General features: G+C 40.8%; 1 protein-coding gene across 5 annotated transcripts in view; it reads right to left on the bottom strand.

Annotated features, from left to right (window-relative positions):
• Positions 1–12,383: 12,383 nt before the first annotated feature.
• Positions 12,384–18,161, bottom strand: part of tafa1a (TAFA chemokine like family member 1a) — a 63,346-nt gene continuing 57,568 nt past the window's right edge. For 3 of the 5 annotated variants that reach the window (XM_052090850.1, XM_052090853.1, XM_052090851.1), the window contains exons 4-6: positions 14,828–14,952; positions 14,060–14,116; positions 12,384–13,344 (exon numbers count right to left, since the gene is read on the bottom strand). In XM_052090850.1, coding sequence (XP_051946810.1) covers positions 14,090–14,116; positions 14,828–14,952 — 152 coding nt within the window. In that variant the 3' untranslated portion in view covers positions 12,384–13,344; positions 14,060–14,089. Of the gene's footprint in view, positions 13,345–13,749; positions 14,117–14,827; positions 14,953–18,161 lie in introns of those variants that run through there. The other 2 variants (XM_052090854.1, XM_052090852.1) reach the window with 2 other exon arrangements.

The following is an 18,161-nucleotide window of genomic DNA, read 5'->3' as shown; positions in this document are numbered from 1 at the left end:
GGAAACGCATGCAGGCGCATTTGTGCTATGTATGCGTTACTACGATCAGCCCTCCCGAGGGGGGGGGGACTGGGTGACTCAGGGAGAAGTAGAGGAGACATTGCGCTATCAACAGAGGCGAAGAGGTCCTCTTCTGCCCTGTAAAATCTACCCAGATCAGTTCCAAGTGGAGGGAGCCCTAGCACTTGAAATGGTCTCGATAATCTCAAGAGAAAACCCTGTGAACCTCATTTGGTACCCTTAGGGGCCAGACATGAAAGGTTTCACAATTCGGGGCAAGGATGAGAAGGTCCTCCCTGTTCGGAATCGCCCAAGGTGAGCCGTCGAGGAGAGGAATTAGCTCCGAGAAACATATCCTGTTCGGCCAGCTTAGCCATTAATAGGAGGCAAGACCCTTGCTGGTGAACATCGCCAAGACTCCCGGGAGCAGAGAAACCGGGGAAAGAAATTCATACAGACGCATTCTGGTCATGTATGTGTCTTAACTTCCAGACCCAAGGGGGCTGGGTGATTTCAGGGAGAAGTAGAGGAGACATTGCGCTATTCATAGAGGTGAAGAGGTCCTCTTCTGCCCTAAGATCTCACCCAAACTTGTTCCAAGTGGAAAAAGCCTGGCATTTAAAAAGGTCTCGATAACCTCAGGAGAAAGTCCTGTGTCCCTCAGTTGGTACCCTTAGGGGCCAAACATGAAAGATTCCACAATTCGGGGCAGGGATGAAATATTGCCCTGTGCCTGAGATAGAAGATCCTTCCTGTTTGGAATCGCCCAAGGCGAGCCGTCGACGGAAGAGATTAGCTCCGAGAACCAAGCTCTGTTCGGCCAGCACGGTGCTATCAGTAAGAGGCAAAAACCCTTGCTGGCGAACTCTGGGCAACTACTACCTTAGGGTGGAGTTCTTAACTCCCCTGTTGGTATTTTCTGTCTGGACCATAAATCTGCTCCCGTATATGGGCATCCAGGGATATAACTGACCTGAGTGACAGGAGCTTACCCTGGGCCCTAAGGAGAATCCGACGTGTCAGAAATACAGCTGAAAAGAATGTGGGTCTCCTTGATGATTTATGTAAGAGGCTACCGCTGTATTGTCCACCTGCACCAAGACATGGCAGCCTCAGGAGGAGGTATTTCAGGGCCAGAAATACAGCCATCAACCCAAGACAGTGACTGTGACAACCGAGCTGACGACCCTCCTATCCCCTTAAGTTGGACGACCACTTAAGGCCGCTACCCCGCCCATCAGGGAGGCGTCTGTCGTTAGCAGTCTGCGACAAGACGCACCTAGAGTGGGACCCAAGGCAGAAAACCGGGGTCTGAACCACATAGAAAGGGAATGAAGCCTGAGGCACGTAACCCTTTTTAGCCTAGGTGTTTTGGCCCTTGGAAGAAATCCCCTGGCTTTTGGCCACAACAAAAACGGTCTCATGAGCAGAAGTTCCAGAGGTATCACCGTGGACGCGGTCGCCCTGAGACCTGTAAATCGTTGATACTGATAACAGTGCAACCTTGACCTAGCCTGACTTTGCTCAGGGTGATCTGAATGGACTCAATCCTAGCGGGAGACAGTTGTGCCCGCATTGTGATTGAACTCCATACGGATGCCCGATAGACAGTGTTCTGAGTGGGAGAGAGTATGCTTTTCTTGGCGTTGAGCCTCAACCCCAGAGAAACAGATGAGCTAAGACGATGTCCCTGTGCTGAACTGCCAGTTCCTGGAACTGTGCTAGGATCAGCCAGTCGTCTACATAATTCAGAATGCAGATGCCCCGGAGTCGCAAGGAGCCAGCGCTACATCATGCATTGTGAATGTGCGGGTAAAAAGGGCTAAGCTGAGTGAAAGTACCTGACCTTGGAAGACTTCGCCCCCGGAAGTGAACCTCAGGAACTTTCCATGTTGTGGCAGAACTTCTAAATGAAGTATAGAAGTGCGTCATAAGATCGATGGTGACCAGCCAAACGAGTTGTAGGGCTTGAGACACAACCGTCTTGACTGGCATCATCTTGGACATGAACACCCACGGGTAGTTCAAGCTTTAATACCCCTCACCCTCCATGGGAAACGGGAAGCATTTAGTGTAATAACCTAACTCTCTCTCTGGAAGGGGAACACATACCATGGCCCCTTTAACCAGGAGATTGAGTTTTTTTTTTTACATAAAAAGAAATCCGGGTCACGGTAGTGAGAACATGCCGTTGAAACACGGAAAAGCGGCGAGTGAATTAAATCCTGACGCCCTTATAAGACCCACAGAAAAGAATATATCTGGCAGAAGTTTCCACGCTGCCAGGATCTCTGAGATGGGTATTATATTTTAACACTTCCTGTTGAGGGGTTGTCGAGTGTTTCGTGTCCTGAATAAAATGCAGGAACAGCGAAAACACCCAATTTTGACGGAAGCCTCTGCAACCCGAAACACCAAGAGGTGGCGGGAATGGAGGGGCTTCGAGGGGGTACCGGGAGGGGTGAAGTGAAGCATGCGCCCCATCCCGAGGGGAGCTACCCCCTAATCTAGGCGCAAGACCGTCAGGGTTTTCTCTTACTAGAATTTATAGTCCTGAGGTCTTGCTTCGGGGGCTGGCGAGGGCCTCCCTCCCTTCAGTCAGGAACGAGGTGGGTCTGAGGCTTGCTCGTCAAGCGCAGAACCCACACTCAGGTCGTCCAGGAGGTCAGCCTGGTACGCCTGTAAAACAGCATAGTGTGCAGAGCAGCACCAGCCTGACCTGCTGCTTGATAAGCCCTTCCCACTAAAGTGGAGGTTGTCCTACAAGGCTTTGAGGGGAGAGAGGGCTTCTTAATTGACGATGCCGAGCCCGGCGAGAGATAGCCCGCAAGCGTCTCTTCGACCGGCGACATACTGAATACCCCCGTGCCTCAGCACCCACGATAGTCGAATATAATGACGTCGAGGGTATGTGAACACGGGAAGAAAATATATATATTTTTTATTATTATTTTTTTTTTTAGGGGTTCTCCATGAGCGAAAAAGCTCTTCATGGAGGTTATCAAAGAAGGGAAGGGACCCATGAGGCGTTCCCTTTCTTAGACTGGAAGATAAAATCTATCCCCTAATTTGGAGCGTTTGGGGGTCTCTTTTTCGTGTGGCCAGTCCAATCTGGCAACCGCACGAGTAACAACATCGAGCAATTCCTCCGTAGATTTTTTATCGCGGACGGAAAGCTCGGAGGCGGGAAGAGAATCGCGATCCACCTCATGATCCGAAGAAGCGTCGGAACGCGCTTCGAGATCATGTGAAGGACTAGCTGGGTTTGGGGAGAGAGTGAGCGAAAGGGATCAACCCGTCTCTTGCTCCTCAGCCAAATCCATGCAAGATCCCCACGAACGATATATTTTTTTTTTCGTGAGTGCTGACGAAGCGAGGCGAGCACGACGCACTCTGCCTGTTAAAGCAAATCGCAGTGCTCGCACCCACCCTGCTGCAACGCGAGAGCAGCGTGCTCTTACCCCCAAACAAACAGAGCAAAAACTGATGTGTGTCATCTTCAGCTATAGAGCGAGAAGAGGGGAACACGCACCGTTTGCGGATTTCAGTCATTCTCTCTTTAGAGAACAACGTTCACTGCACACTGCCTAACTGATTCTAACTCCTAACAGAGGAAAGAAAGTTTTGACAGGGTTTGTGAAACACACAGAAACAGAATCGCTCTGAAAAAAGAGTTTCAGACGACACCTGGTGACATATCCATTTATAGCCTGGCCGCAGGTGCATCTAATGATTACATCAGCCGAGGCTATAAATTCCGGTCAATGTTCATTGACGTGTTACACACACTATTTCAGCTCGGTTCACAGTTAGAGTTGTTCCCCGTAGTGCTTAGCAGCGCAGCATCGTAGTGAAGCTTTTTGTAAAGGGAACATGTTCAAACAATGCAAGGAAAGCAAAAACATGCTAAATATGCAGGATCACTTGGCACGTCATAGAGCAGGCATGGGAAATGTTGTTTGGTACAGGGGCTACATCACGCTTAAAAAGGAATAATTCACCCATAAATGAAAATTCTCATCATTTACTCACCCTCATGCCATCCTGGATGTGTATGACTTTCTTTCTTCTGCAGAACACAAATAATTAGAAGAATTTCTCAGCTCTTTTGGTCAACTTCACTTACATTGAATGGCCCTACAGAGCTGAAATATTCTTCTAAAAATCTTAATTTGTGTTCTGAAGAAAGAAATTCATAGGCAGATGGCATGAGGGCATGAGTAAATTACAAGATAATTTTTTATTTTTTATTTATTTCTTTAAGTAGCACATGGGGGTCCACATTGTCCTCCTTTCAACATTGATTTAGTTATTGTATTTTTAAGCCAAGAAATAGTTGTGTTCTCATTCTAATGTACAATTTTCTGAAGTTTGTGACTGGTGGAATTTTCTGCTGAAATATTGCTCTGCAAATATTGATACTTTTCAATCTTTATAAAGGCTAAGCATAATTATAAATAATTTTATCATCTCTACTTTCCTGGTAATTTATTATACCAATTAACACACTCTCTACATCAGGGGTCACTATTGTTAAAAAACTAACAATATTATGAAAAAATATCTCTGTTTTATTCTATTACATTAATACTTCTAAAGCTACTCAAGTTATTCAGCCAAAAGTAGTGAGTGATTTTCTCATTTTCTTGTTATTGTTGTTTGATTAAGATCCTTTATACATAGCCTACTAGACAGTTCTCAGTTCGGTGACATGTACACTTCAAGTCCAACATTTTGATGCAAATACACTTTTTGTCACGCTGTTTAAATTCACTTTAGACATAAACAACTGCGTTTACATTAAATCCTCATTAAGACGGGCATTGGCGGAATTATAAAGTGTATTTGATCATTTAGGGAACCCCAAAAGCACTCAAACATTAGCCACCTGTCAATCAAACAGTGCACAGCTACAGACGTCAGGAAATAAAAAGTAAATCTTGTATATTTCATCTAGATCAACCAAACGATGTTCTTGCTATCACGATTGATGTAATGAACACCCATGTTCTAGATGTAGAATATAGGCTAAATAACTAAAAAGTTTATCATCGGTATCGATCTCTTTTTTTTAATTTTTCATATAAACATCAAGATTGTTTTATGGCCCAGCCCCATTGATAATATGCAATAATCTCTCACAGCAGCCCTATAATCTCAGTGATTAGGTGGTTAAATTACAGGCTAAATTATAGACGCAGAAATATGAAATTTACCTCGATATGTTTATTCAAATTAGAGGCAGGATTAATGCTGATATCTGGCTATTTAGAGATGGCCGGAGATCACGTATATTCAGAAGTGGTATTTGGCTTGCCCTTTATGCACCAAGATTTGATCCTTGAATCTTTTACCTATATTGCACACTAAATTGCCCAAAATCCTTCCAATTTGTCTTTGGGGAAGATTATTTACTGAAGCATCTGTTGGCAAATTGACATGTCTTGAACGATCCTTGCTCTTGAAAGACTAGGCTGTTTTTGGAGATCCTTATATACTATGTCACAATTGCCTTACCATTTTAAAATCTCCTGTTTCACATCACATTGTTATTTCAACTCATCAAATTGTTATTAGTCTTAAATTGCCCCTGTCTCAACTCGGAGTTTGTTGCAATCATCTGATTTGAAATCACTGTACATTTTCCAAAAACTATGAAATTCACAAGGTAAATCTTCATATAATGTGTAGTTGTAGTGCTTTCAATATAGCTGTGAATAGGAGGAGTGCGTGGCCAGCCCTGAATTGTTCTAATCAGCTGGGAGGGGGATAAAGACGAGCCAGAGTCACCAGTTCGAGAGAGATAGAGACACACACACACACACATGGCCGCACACACTTACCCGTTTCAATAGCAATATAATTTACAAAATGAATATAATTTACAAATGACTCCTTTTTGTTTTTATTAGCATTTTTCATATTGTCCCAACATTTTTGGAATTGGGGTTGTATTTAGAACCCCAGTGAGCAAGGTGACTGTGACAAGGAACACAAAACTCTTTGAAGTTCCTCCTTTGTTAGTTGGCTGATGAATTTTTTTGTTGGCAATTAATTGATAGTCTATGTATTCCACTTTAAGAGTTTAGTCCATCATTAGACCAAGGTGATGCAGGCATGGGTGGACTGGGAAGAGAATTCGGCCTGGGATTTTACATAGAAACTGGCCCAAAAGTTGAGTTGAGTGTCGCTGTCCTTTTCTGCATATTGCAAAAAAAGCGCTATATAAGTGCAGACCATTTACCATGGTATCCCATGTCTTGTGGTTGGAATTGGCAACAGTTCATCCTCTGAAGTTGTCGTAATAGACTGAAGTAATGTCTGGCTGGCACCAGCTGCATTTAGTCATCATCACTCAGAGACATGTAGCTGTGGAGTCTGACACCAAGCAGAAATAGAGCTGGATATGGCCAGCTCTGGGAACCTCAGATCCATATGAGACAGGGAAACAAACAGAATTAAATTTTTTTGCTGAGTTATAGACAATGATGAATGTTTCGGATTCCGGCAGACCCTAACTAAGGCAGCCTAATTATGGGTTGATGGATAAATTAGGTGCATGCCTGGCTAAATAGATGAGTCTTTAATCTAGACTTAAACTGAGTGAGTGTGTCTGCATTTGAACAGTGTTAGGGAGACTATTGCATAGATTAGGAGCCAAATAGGAAAAGGATCTACCTCCTTTTGTGGATTTTGATATTCTAGAAACTATTAACAGGCCTGAGTTTTTCCGATCATAATGAATGTAATGGAATATAGCGTGGTAGAAGGTCACTTAAGTACTGCAGAACTAGACCATTCAAAGCTTTGTACGTAGTTATCAACATTAAAAAATTAATATGAAATTTAACAGGTAGCCAATGTAACAATGATAAAATTAGGCTAATATGAACATATCTCTTGGTACTCTGGCTGCTGCATTTTGAACCATTGAAGTTTATTTATTGAACTTGCTGGACATCCTCACAGTAATGCATTACAATAATCTAGTCTTGAGGTCATGAACGCATTAATTAGTTTTTCGGCATAGAGCATGAGACATAACTTAGCAATGTTACTGAGGTGCAAGTATGCTTTTCTACAAACACTGGAAATTAGATTTTCAAAGGACAGATTGGTATCAAATATAACACCTTCTTCGCTGTAGAAGACGATGTAACAGTACATTACTATTACATTACCAAATTATATTTTTGCTGCTTATTTTTAGAGGTTTTTGGTCCAATAATTAATACCTCTGTTTTGTCGGAATTGAGTAGAAGGACATTTTTGGCCATCCAATCTTTGATTTCATTGACACAATTTGGAAAATTCTGAAATTTCTTCAGGTTTAGAAGAAATTTAAAATTGGGTATCGTCGGCATAACAGTGGAAACTTATTCCACGATTCCTGATAATATCGTCCAGGGGAAGAATATATAAGCAGAACTGTAGAGGCCCTAAAATCCCTGTGCACACCATACTTAACCTTTGTTTGATTTGACAGTTCCTCGTTTACATAGACAAAGTTTTAGCGGTCTGTTAAATAGGACCTAAACCATACTATTGCAAGTCCACAAATGCAAACATCATTCTCAAGCCTATTCAAGAGAATGTTGTGATCTATGGTGTCGAAAGTAGCACTAAGATCTAAGAGCACTAGAAGAGAAATGCAGCCGCAATCAGATGATAAGAGCAAGCCATTTGTAACTCCGATAAGTGCAGTTTCTGTACAGTGATGGGGCCTAAATCCTGACTGAAATTGTTCATATATACAATTTCTCTGTAGAAATTAACATAGTTGGGAGGACACAAAATTTTCTTGTATTGTCAACATAAACGGGAGATTCGAAATCGGCCTTTAATTAGTCAATTCTCCAGGATCAAGCTTTGGTTTCTTAATAAGCGGTTTGATAGGGGGCCTGGGTAGCTCAGCAAGTAAAGACGCTGAATACCACACCCAGAGTCGCAAGTTTGAATCCAGGGCATGCTGAGTGACTCCAGTCAGGCTTCCTAAGCAACCAGTTGGCCCAGTTGCTAGGGTGGGTAGGAGTGTTGTCACGGTACCAACATTTCAGTAGTCGGTACCAAGACCAGTGAAATTTCACGGTATTTGATACCATTTTCGGTACCAAAGCAAAACACAAAAACAGGTTACTAAACAACACTCTTTTAATAACAAAGTCTACAAAACATTAGCAGCATAACTAAGAACAAAAATATGCAATTAAGCAACACTTTAATTTAAATATATTATTTTTTAATTATAACGAAACTGAACAATGTATGCTTTAAGTATTTTTGAACACTTATATAAGATTTGCTTCAACTTTTGCAACTTTTAATAAAAATTTTTACCAAGTACTAAAAAACAAAACCTAAATAAACAAGCATACAATAGATTGAATAAAAAACAATTTCCAAACTAATGTGCAAAGTGCTCTCTTATTAATAAAGCTGCATTTTGCCATTTTTTTTCATGATAAGAAATGCATATGGACATATTTATAGATATAATGATGAAATAAGTTCTAATCGAGCTGCATTAAGCGTCCGCGCTCTAGGGATGAGCGTCCCCAAGGCAGAGTCTCTCTCAGCCGGGTGCAGTTTCAATCTCTCCCCCTTAGATTGGGACATTCGCGCAACTTATAGAAGAGGCACCGACCACACAGAGAAATGCCAGTTTCTGAGTTTATAGTTATTAACATGAGCTGCTTCTGTATTATTTGAACTTTAATAAAGCTATAACGCATTAAATATAACTGCATTTAAGATGTAACGCCGGGATGTTTCCTTTAAAGAGCTCTGCCTCCGCTTATTCCACAACGGTACATGCTTCTGATTGTACTTTTATTCCCTAATACTTTGGGATCTACATAAAATAAACTGTGAAAGTTTAGAGTGCATCTGGACTGATCTGTGTAATTCTTCCTCCATCAGGTGTGAACTGCTGCTCTCACACGTCATCGTTACAGTTTATTTTGATTTCATGTAAATGAGATCAAACGACTATTCATCAACAAACGTTTTTCTCGTAAATTTTGTATTTTCGACGATGTCGATAATGTCGACTAAATGTTTCAGCCCTAATGCAAATGATAATATGCTTTTAAACTCACCTGCTTTAGTTGCTTGAATAAATCCGGGTGTCTGTCTTTCATGTGCTTTATTAAGTTTGATGTGTTTCCTCCTTTCGTCAGAAAATTGCGAAAGCAGCGTTTACAATATAGGTTTTTGCTGATCTATGATGTTTCCCTAACCTATGAATTTCCAAACCTGGCTTTTTCCACTTTTCTTTTCGACAAGATTAAGTTGAGACTCCACAGCAGCTTTGCTTGTCGTCATCTTTTGCTTGTGAGCGTTTGAATGTTCCCGACTCTGCCTGGGTAACGGGGTACCTCCAGAAATTCTGGTATCGTAAATAATTTTTTTTGAGTACCGACTTTGTACCGGATTACCGGTATTTTTGACAACACTAGTGGGTAGAGTCATGTTGGGTTAACCTCCTCATGGTTGCTATAATATGGTTCTCGATCTCGGTGGGGCGCGGCGGAGAACAGCGTGAGCCTCCACACATACTAGGTCTCTGCGGTAGTGCGCTCAACAAGTCACATGATAAGATGTGCGGATTGACTATCTCAGACGCAGAGGCAACTGAGACTCGTCCTCTACGCCAGAGGACCTAGAACGCATTAGGAATTGGGCATGTCTCAGATCCCTTACCAGGTGTTCTCCAACATCATTAGGCATTATAAGAGAAGACTCAGAGCTGTTATGTATTAAATAATAAAATATTTGGGACATGGGCTATGTGCCCAAGGTTCCTATGACTCCCTTCAGTGACCAGGTAGTGAATCTGCAAGCGCTGTCTCGGGAGGAGGCAGACCCAGCCATGTCGTTGCTGTGCCCGGTGCATGCGTTGTGTATCTATATGGACTGCACGCAGAGCTTTAGATGTTCTGAACAGCTCTTTGTCTGCTTTGGTGGACAGCGGAAAGAGAACGCTGATGTATCATGTAGAACTCGTGCCCTCTTTTTCCCAGGAGAGTCCACTAGATTCGTGCTCCCTGGATGTTCATCCTCCCTAGCCCTGTGGTCCGCAAATTCAGCTGAGGAATTCCCCGACCACACCCAATACATGTATTAAAATTACTGTGTACTTGAATAGGTGCTCCACAGGATGGGCCCTTGTGGATTAATCCCCCTGTGTGTATTTTCCATGGTACGGTCCCCCTAAGGGCGGACTCGCGTCTCCTTTGGGCAGTCCCCGCTGCCCCCGGTCTCCGTGTTTGTAGCAAATCCTCCCTCGCAGCAGGTAGGATCAACCACCGCGCCATTCCCAAATGTTGCCTGAAAACCCATGTGACATATTTCGCTACTCTTTACCTCCCCCAGCCTGGGCAGGTGATGGTCTCTGCGGGGTCTTTTCCCCCTGAAAGAATAGGAGTTGTAAAAGAATGCCTTCCACGATGCTTAACCAAGCCACTGCAATGGTCGATCCTTACTCAGGCTCCTCAGTGCAACATGAAATCACAATAAACTGATCTGAATGGACAGATGCATGATTCCCTCCTTTTATACCCATATGTCCAGGGAGCGACATGCAGTGCCCCCCGCTCGGAGCTTGGACGCATCGCATACACTTTCCAACCCGTTCGAGCACACTCTACAAGGAATGTGGTATCCTCGTGGGCACTGGCACCTTTCTAGTAGACATCTGTAGAGCAGCGGGCTGGGCAACACCCAATACCTTTGCGAGATTCTATAATATCCGGGTTGAGTCGGTCTCGTCCCGTGTTTTGTCAGGTCCGAGCACATAGAACTTGGTAATACGGAACAGCTGACCAGGTGTACTGCTTGCGCATAGCACCTTTCCCCTCTTGAGGAGAACATGTGGGCTTTTACTCCCAGGTGAGCCCACAAAACTCATGCTCCCTGGATGTCCTTCCTCCCTAGCCCTCTGGCTCATGAATCCAGCAGAGGAATTCCCGACCAGACCCACTATGGGTACTAATTACTCTACTGGAATAGGTGCTCCACAGGTGTCGGTTATCACGGTATGGTCCCCATATTGGCGGACCCGTGTCTCCCTTTGGCAGTCCCCTCTGCCCCCGGTCGCTGTGTTTGTAGAGCTCCTCCCTCACTAGGCAGGACCTACCACCACGCCACTTCCATGCGTGGCTTGTAAGCCCATGTTACGTATTTGCCACATGTTGACCTCCCCAGCCTGGGCAGGATGTGGTTTCCACGGGGTCATTTACCCCTGAAAGAATTGGATTGAAAAGAACACCTTCCCCTATGCATGTTATAGCTGCATCTAACACACTATGGAGAGAAAACAGAGGAAAACAGCGGCTGGCACGGCCTGCTCCCATGCTAGTCACGTCGCTTGCCCGAATCTTAAACAGTATCTACCGGCTTCTCTTTCTCACTGACCTCCACTAGCATTCAGATGCGTGTCTCTTACTCATTAACTGTCTCCATCAACCTGACTAATTCCTTACATTTATCACATGTAAATCCCTCACTGCTGATGGAAGAAGCTATAGTAAACATGTGGCATGCAATGCAGGAAGTGTGTCTGCCTACCTGTCCAGTACCGATTGGTGTGTGTGTGTGTTGCAAGCATGGTCTCAACATTCACTGGGTACAATGAACCTGTGTCCTCAATCAAGGTTGTTTTTCTTGTTTCAAGTAAGCTTTAACTCCTTGGGTGAGTCCCAAGGTGGCGTAGTTGGCTACATTTTAATATCTCTTCTTTGAACCTAACTACCACAGCATTCTAGCCCCTGCTTGCCACACATATCCATTTTTCCACTCTGACACTCTAGCGTCGACTGTTTGAAATTCCACTAAAGTGTTGCTGAAGGTGAGAGCTAAAGTTCATCCCCTGCTGTCCCATGTGGATGACTGTAAATTTAGTTATCTGTATTCATTCAGCCTGTAGTTAGAGCCTCCTCTCTGCATGCTGACAGCAACACTGTTCCAGGCTTGCTGCTTAAAATGCTGCAGCTACATATTCAGAGCGAGTGTGTGCCTCGGCCCTCAGATGCTCTGAGTGGAGAGGACTATTTCTGAATGTAAATGACAGGTAAATGTCCCAGCGGGTGTCAGGATTTTCTCAGTGTCCTTCGGAGCAGTCTGCATCCCTAAAAATCTTCAGCAAGTCCACTGGTGTCTTGATTTTATACCAGTCCATTCTGAAGATCAGAACACCCAAAATACAGACTGGTCTCCGACTGTTTAATGAAGTTATTTTTGAACAAGGGGAAATTAATTTGATTCAGAGTATTTAAATGTCATGGTATTTTATGTGCACACACCAGCATATTTCAATCAGGCTTCATTAACTTCAGTAATAAAACCACAACTTATGTATATTGCTATATAGCCAAAGTGACGGTCTATTAGTTTTTCATTAAACATGTTCATTTTCATAACACTTCAGTTAAGCATTGATTGCTAAATTTGTTAAAATATTACTGAAGCCCAACAAATAATAAAAAATAGCATCTTTAACCAATTGACAAATTGCATTAAGAACAGTGGACAAGAATACATAAACATGCCTGTTCCTGTAATGCACTTCCTCATCCATTTTCTTTTTCTTTTCACATATTTAAACTATTGTTTGCAAGCACATACACTTGAATACAATTGTAACAGAATGTTCTGAATTCATTTTATTTTTGTAAAACATTTCCTCCACCTAATTTGATAACTTTCCACATTCTGAAATCATGCCAAGGACATTTGATTTTAGAATTAGATCATAACAATTCATTCAAATGTCTTTCACTAGAGATACATTTCTGGGAAACAGAGAGCCATCTGTGGAAGGATTGGACAGGATCAGTCATTCCATGCATGAGACATGTCCTCTTCAGCATTCTGTTCTGTACAAAGTATCTTCATTAATGTTACTTCATGAAAGTCTCCCTCGGACAAATGTTGTGTGTGTACCATCCAAATAAATAGGAAGCTAGTTTCACCACATACAGGAGGAGAAACAACTTGTTCATTCACTTCTGAAGACAGAGGAACATCCAAGAACAATACAGATGAAGATTATTTCAGGCGAAGTAAAGCTGGTATGAGTACCCTCCACACAAAGTAATGATGTTTAATTATCCAGGACTCACAGGGCAAAAACGAATATTTGACATCTGTCAAAAAAATAATAAGGGAACCAGAAGTGTTTGTTGCCCACAAAGATGTTCTTTGAGAGTCTGGTGTCCATGATTCTCAGCGTCAGATGGACTTATAATCAGAGGACTCATTGATCTATTTCAAGTCTTACACAAGAGATGGCTGATCTTTTAGAGTTGGAATAACCTTGATTCAGCTTCTCTCCTTGGATGTTTCCTGAAAAACAAGAAAAGAAAATAATGAATGAGTAACTAGAAAACAGTCTAAGTAGGATTTTTAAATGGTTCCAACCCCTTGTGACCAAAAAAATTCCATGACTTTTCCAGTCGTTCATGATTTATGGATGGATGGATGGATGGATGGATGGATAGATAGACAGACATACAGACACTTTTCCCAGCCTGCTAATAAAATGTTAACATTTAAACGGGGGCCTGGGTAACTCAGTGAGTAAAGACGCTGACTACCACCCCTGGAGTTCTCGAGTTCGAATCCCAGGGCTTGCTGAGTGAATCCAGCCAGGTCTCCTAAGCAACCAAATTGGCCCAGTTGCTAGGGAGGGAAGAGTCACATGGGGTAACCTCCTCGTGGTCACTATAATGTGGTTCGCTCTTGTTGGGGTGCGTGGCGAGTTGTGCATAGATGCCGCAGTGGAAGGCGTGAAGCCTCCACACACGCTATGTCTCTGCGGTAAAGTGCTCAACAAGCCACGTGATAAGATCTGCGGATTGACAGTCTCAAACGTGGAGAAAACTGAGATTTGTCCCCAGCCACCCGGATTGTGGGGAGTTACTACACCACCACAAGGACTTAGAATGCATTGGAAATTGGGCATTCCAAATTGGGGAGAAAAAGGGGAGAATCATTTACTTTGTGTCTTCACAAAATCACCATGTCAAAGCAGTCAAAATGAGGGAATACAATAGCAAACCTTTGTAAAGTTTCACCATCATGAGCTTTGCTACAAGGATGTGTATGGGTGGGTATTCTGGGAAAAAAGGAAGAAAATTCATATTCATATCTTTTTCTGTTCCGTATTAATAAAATATTTCTGTGAAGAACATTTAATAGGCATTTCAGTTTAATAAATAAACAAACATGGAGCAAATACAAATCAAGCACACTAATGCAATCACACTCTGCACCACAGAGAGTCGTGTTTTGTTGAATAACTTGTGTAATGCATGTAAAGTAAGAGTAATGCAAGCAGTGTTGGGTAAGTTACTCTAAAAATGTTATTATTTACTAACTACTAATTACATCTTATACAGTGTAATTAGATTTCTGTACTAATTACTCTGTCTGAAAAGTAATTGCATTACTTATTACTAATTACTTTCTAAAACCTTATCAACCTCGACCAGATTAAAATATAAATGTTCTTTTAATTCTTTGAAATAAATAATATAAAATCAAATAAATTATTCATCAACTGGCCAAAGAATTTAAGGGGGATGCATTAAATTACAAAACATACATTTTAACATTAGATGTTACATTTTGATTTAATTGTTCGGTAGTCTATACAGTATTTAACACAATTACATCAGAAGTAACTAAATTACTGAAAAATTTACAGTAATACCGTACTTTACTTTTTTCACTGAAAAATTTAATTACAATAAATAATTAATTACTTATTAATGCATTACACCCAACACTGAATGCAAGTAATGCTTTCAGATGCTCTTCATCTTACCCTGGTGGTTTTGATCTTGTTCCCGGAGTAGCACATCCAGCCAGAGTTGTCTGGCAGGGTCTTGCATTCCTCTCCCTCGAGACAGGGCTCCATCTCACACCACCACTTCCCAATCACTATGGAGGCTGCAAGAAGAGCATAATTGTGTTTGATTCTTTCTGGGCAATACTGCATCTGATTTAAACAGGTTAAACAAAATATAAGTCATTTTTCAGTGAACATTTTTATATCTGTTGCACGTTCATGAATGCATAAGTGAAACTTGTTCAGACTGATCTCACTGTGAATTCGGCAACAGGTGGTCGAAAGTTCTGCTGCTGGTCTTAACAAAATTGAAACCTCTGACCCAGTGGCCAAAGCTGCAAGTGTTGACCAGCTTCTGGATGAAATTTCCAGAGTGGCGCCATAAGCGAGTTGTATTTTTAGTTGCAAATGACGTAATGCTGTCAACGGTAATGTATATTTTATTAATTTTACCCCCTAAACAAAAACCTTACCTTAAACCGAACCATCAGTGGAGTAAAATATTCATATTTGAGCGAAAATGTTACCTCCAAATCTGATTCCTGGTTTTCATGGGACCAGAACCTGTGTCTCTAACTCAGTAGCTTAGTAGAATTCATCTAAAAATGTCTGATGGGGGATGGCGCTTGTCACTAATTTGGGAGATGAGGGTTTTCACAAGAATTTCAATAAAAAATATTATTACACGTCTACTCTGGTTGAGCAAATGTCTAAGGTCAGTAGAACCCTTCCACAAAGTGGCACTTCATAAAGAGCATTATTCTGAAATGAAATCTCATGCCGATTCATTCACATAAATCAATTTCATGCTGCTTACCCTTAAATATTATATAGCCTATATGGTCTGTATTCTATGCATCTATTGAAGGTCAATTTACTGCCATTACAATGGAAAATGTTACATACTGGCTTCAGTTCAGCTGCTTGGGGAAAAGACAGACATTGTGAGCCTTTTAAAAGCTATATCTTTTTCCCACTTTGTTTAAAGTATGATCATTTCTAAATGGAGAGAGAGTGGAGGTGATTAAGTGCAAATGCAAGAGAGAATGTACTGTTAAAAGTGGTGTTCAGAAGTTTAAGAGGATCTTATCTTTTCAACACTATGATAATGTAAGAATATAATACGGATGCATTAACGCATCACTAAAATATGAAATATCCAGTACAGCCTTTGTAATGCTGTCGATCATCATACACCAAATGTTTAAGGAGAGGAAGCATGTCTACCACTTATAAGTTATCAATATTCTAAAAGTTGGAAGCATTTAAATAGGAGACGGTGAGCTTTTTCCAGGTATTTAGTTGTTTCTGTTTGAAAGCTCTTTAGATGTCAGTGACTTTATCCAATTCTGTGATAACGGCACTAATATAAACAAATTAAAAAATACAGCTCGGATTCTTTAATATTGAAAATCCTAACAGCACTCAGCCAGCACTCAACAGTCTCCTTGTGAATATCCTGAAAAATGACATTATTTTCCTTTAAACATTAATTTGGCTGTGTGTGAATGCTTTCTCCATACATATCAAAAGGTGAACAAATATGAATGTTTATAGACTTTGCTCACATGTACTATAGTAGTCAAAGATCTTGTTCAGACAAATCTATTGCTACTCTTCCATTTCTTTTTTTTTTTTTTTTTGCCATTTCAATATGGCCAAGGCCACAGCAATACAAAAATCCATGGCAACATAACCTCAGGTAAGAGTGTCTTGTTTTGATATAAAAAAATTACTGAGGTCTCTTATCCTCAAAAAGTTAAAAAAAAAAGAATCTTATATATAACATGCAGCCCTTAATTTCATGTAGAGATGCCTTCAGTCTGATACTCTTGAATAGCGTTTTTCTGTCTGTAAGAAGGAGAACATGGAGCAGTTTTAATGGGCACCAGTGAAATCTCCAGAGATCATAAAATACAACAGAATTAGATCACAAAATTTCCCATTTCAAACATATTTTCCAATAAATTATAATTGTTTACTATAAATAGATTTACTGCAACAAAACCATAATAAATCAATGTGGTTTCTCCTTAAAAATGTGTAAGAAGCTTTAAGAATCTTTCTAAAGCTAAAATCTAAATTTGTTTAAATCCTCCTAACAGCCTAATCTGATTTGCTGGTCTTAGCTGGTTTCTTAGGCTGGTCTGTTTGATGGGTTTAGAGGTGTTTTATGCACTTGTCAGCTAGACAATTGTGACATTCTCAGTTGACTTTTAGTTTGTGTACTTTTATTTTGACATTTCCTGTTTAGTTCCTGTTTCCTAGTCTTGTCATTTCCTGTTTTCCCTTGTTCATGTGTCCGGTTTTCATTGGTTTATTGTTTGATTACTTTGATTCAGTTCTAGTTTGTCATTGGTTTTAGTTAATTGTCTTGTTATCTTGTTTTAGAGTTCTGTTTGTTTATTGGCCTTTGTCACCCATGTCTTTTGTATTTAAACCCTCATGTTTGCCTTTGTAACTTGTCAGGTATTGTTTGTGTAACCCTGTTGTTCAGCCTTAGATTAGCCTAGCCTCTGTTTTGTGTAACCTTGTAGTTTTGTTCCAGTCTAGTCTTAGTCATTTCTTGTCGTGTCTAGTTTTGTCATTATTAGTTAGGTCCTCGGTTTCTTGTTTTGTTTTCTTTCACACTTATAGTTAGGGATATTGGTTTCACGTTCTCATAATAAACTGCACTTGGGTTCATCTTTACATCATCATCATTGTCTCAGCCTGTTTTGTGTCTTCAGCGTTACAACAATCATAAACCATCTAAGACCAGCAAACCAGCTTAGGCTGGTAAATGTTATTTTTAAATACATTTTTGAAGTAGGGTATAGTTTTTGTTTTTGATGATGCTGATGTGATGCAGAATGATTTTGTTTTTATAAATTGTATGTGCTTTGCAAAGTCCATTGTATCATGGACCCCAAACACAGTTTATTATAAAATATTTAACATAGAATCATATTCACAAAAGCTATTTAGTTATAAACAAATATCATTCAAAGGGTGCTGTTTTTTAAAGATAAGATCAAATATACATTTTTGATTAAATGAGCATGCAAATTTGCATTCTTCTATTTGCGATGCTGATGACGTTATTGGGAGGCACAAAAAAATTCACAAACAAAAATTAAACAAGTTTATATAATAAAATAAATGAAATCAATAATTTGTTAAACCATGCTGACCTACCTGATCACATTTAAAGCTGAAGTGAGTAATTTCTTCATCTATTTTAATATCTGAAAAATACTTTTTGGAGGATAAGAGATCTCAGTAAAGTGATTTTTTTTTTATCAAAACAAGACACTCTTGCCTGAGGTTG

Source organism: Xyrauchen texanus, chromosome 25, assembly GCF_025860055.1.
Source record: "Xyrauchen texanus isolate HMW12.3.18 chromosome 25, RBS_HiC_50CHRs, whole genome shotgun sequence".
NCBI lineage: Eukaryota > Metazoa > Chordata > Actinopteri > Cypriniformes > Catostomidae > Xyrauchen > Xyrauchen texanus.
This window is presented reverse-complemented; position numbering and strand designations above follow the sequence as displayed.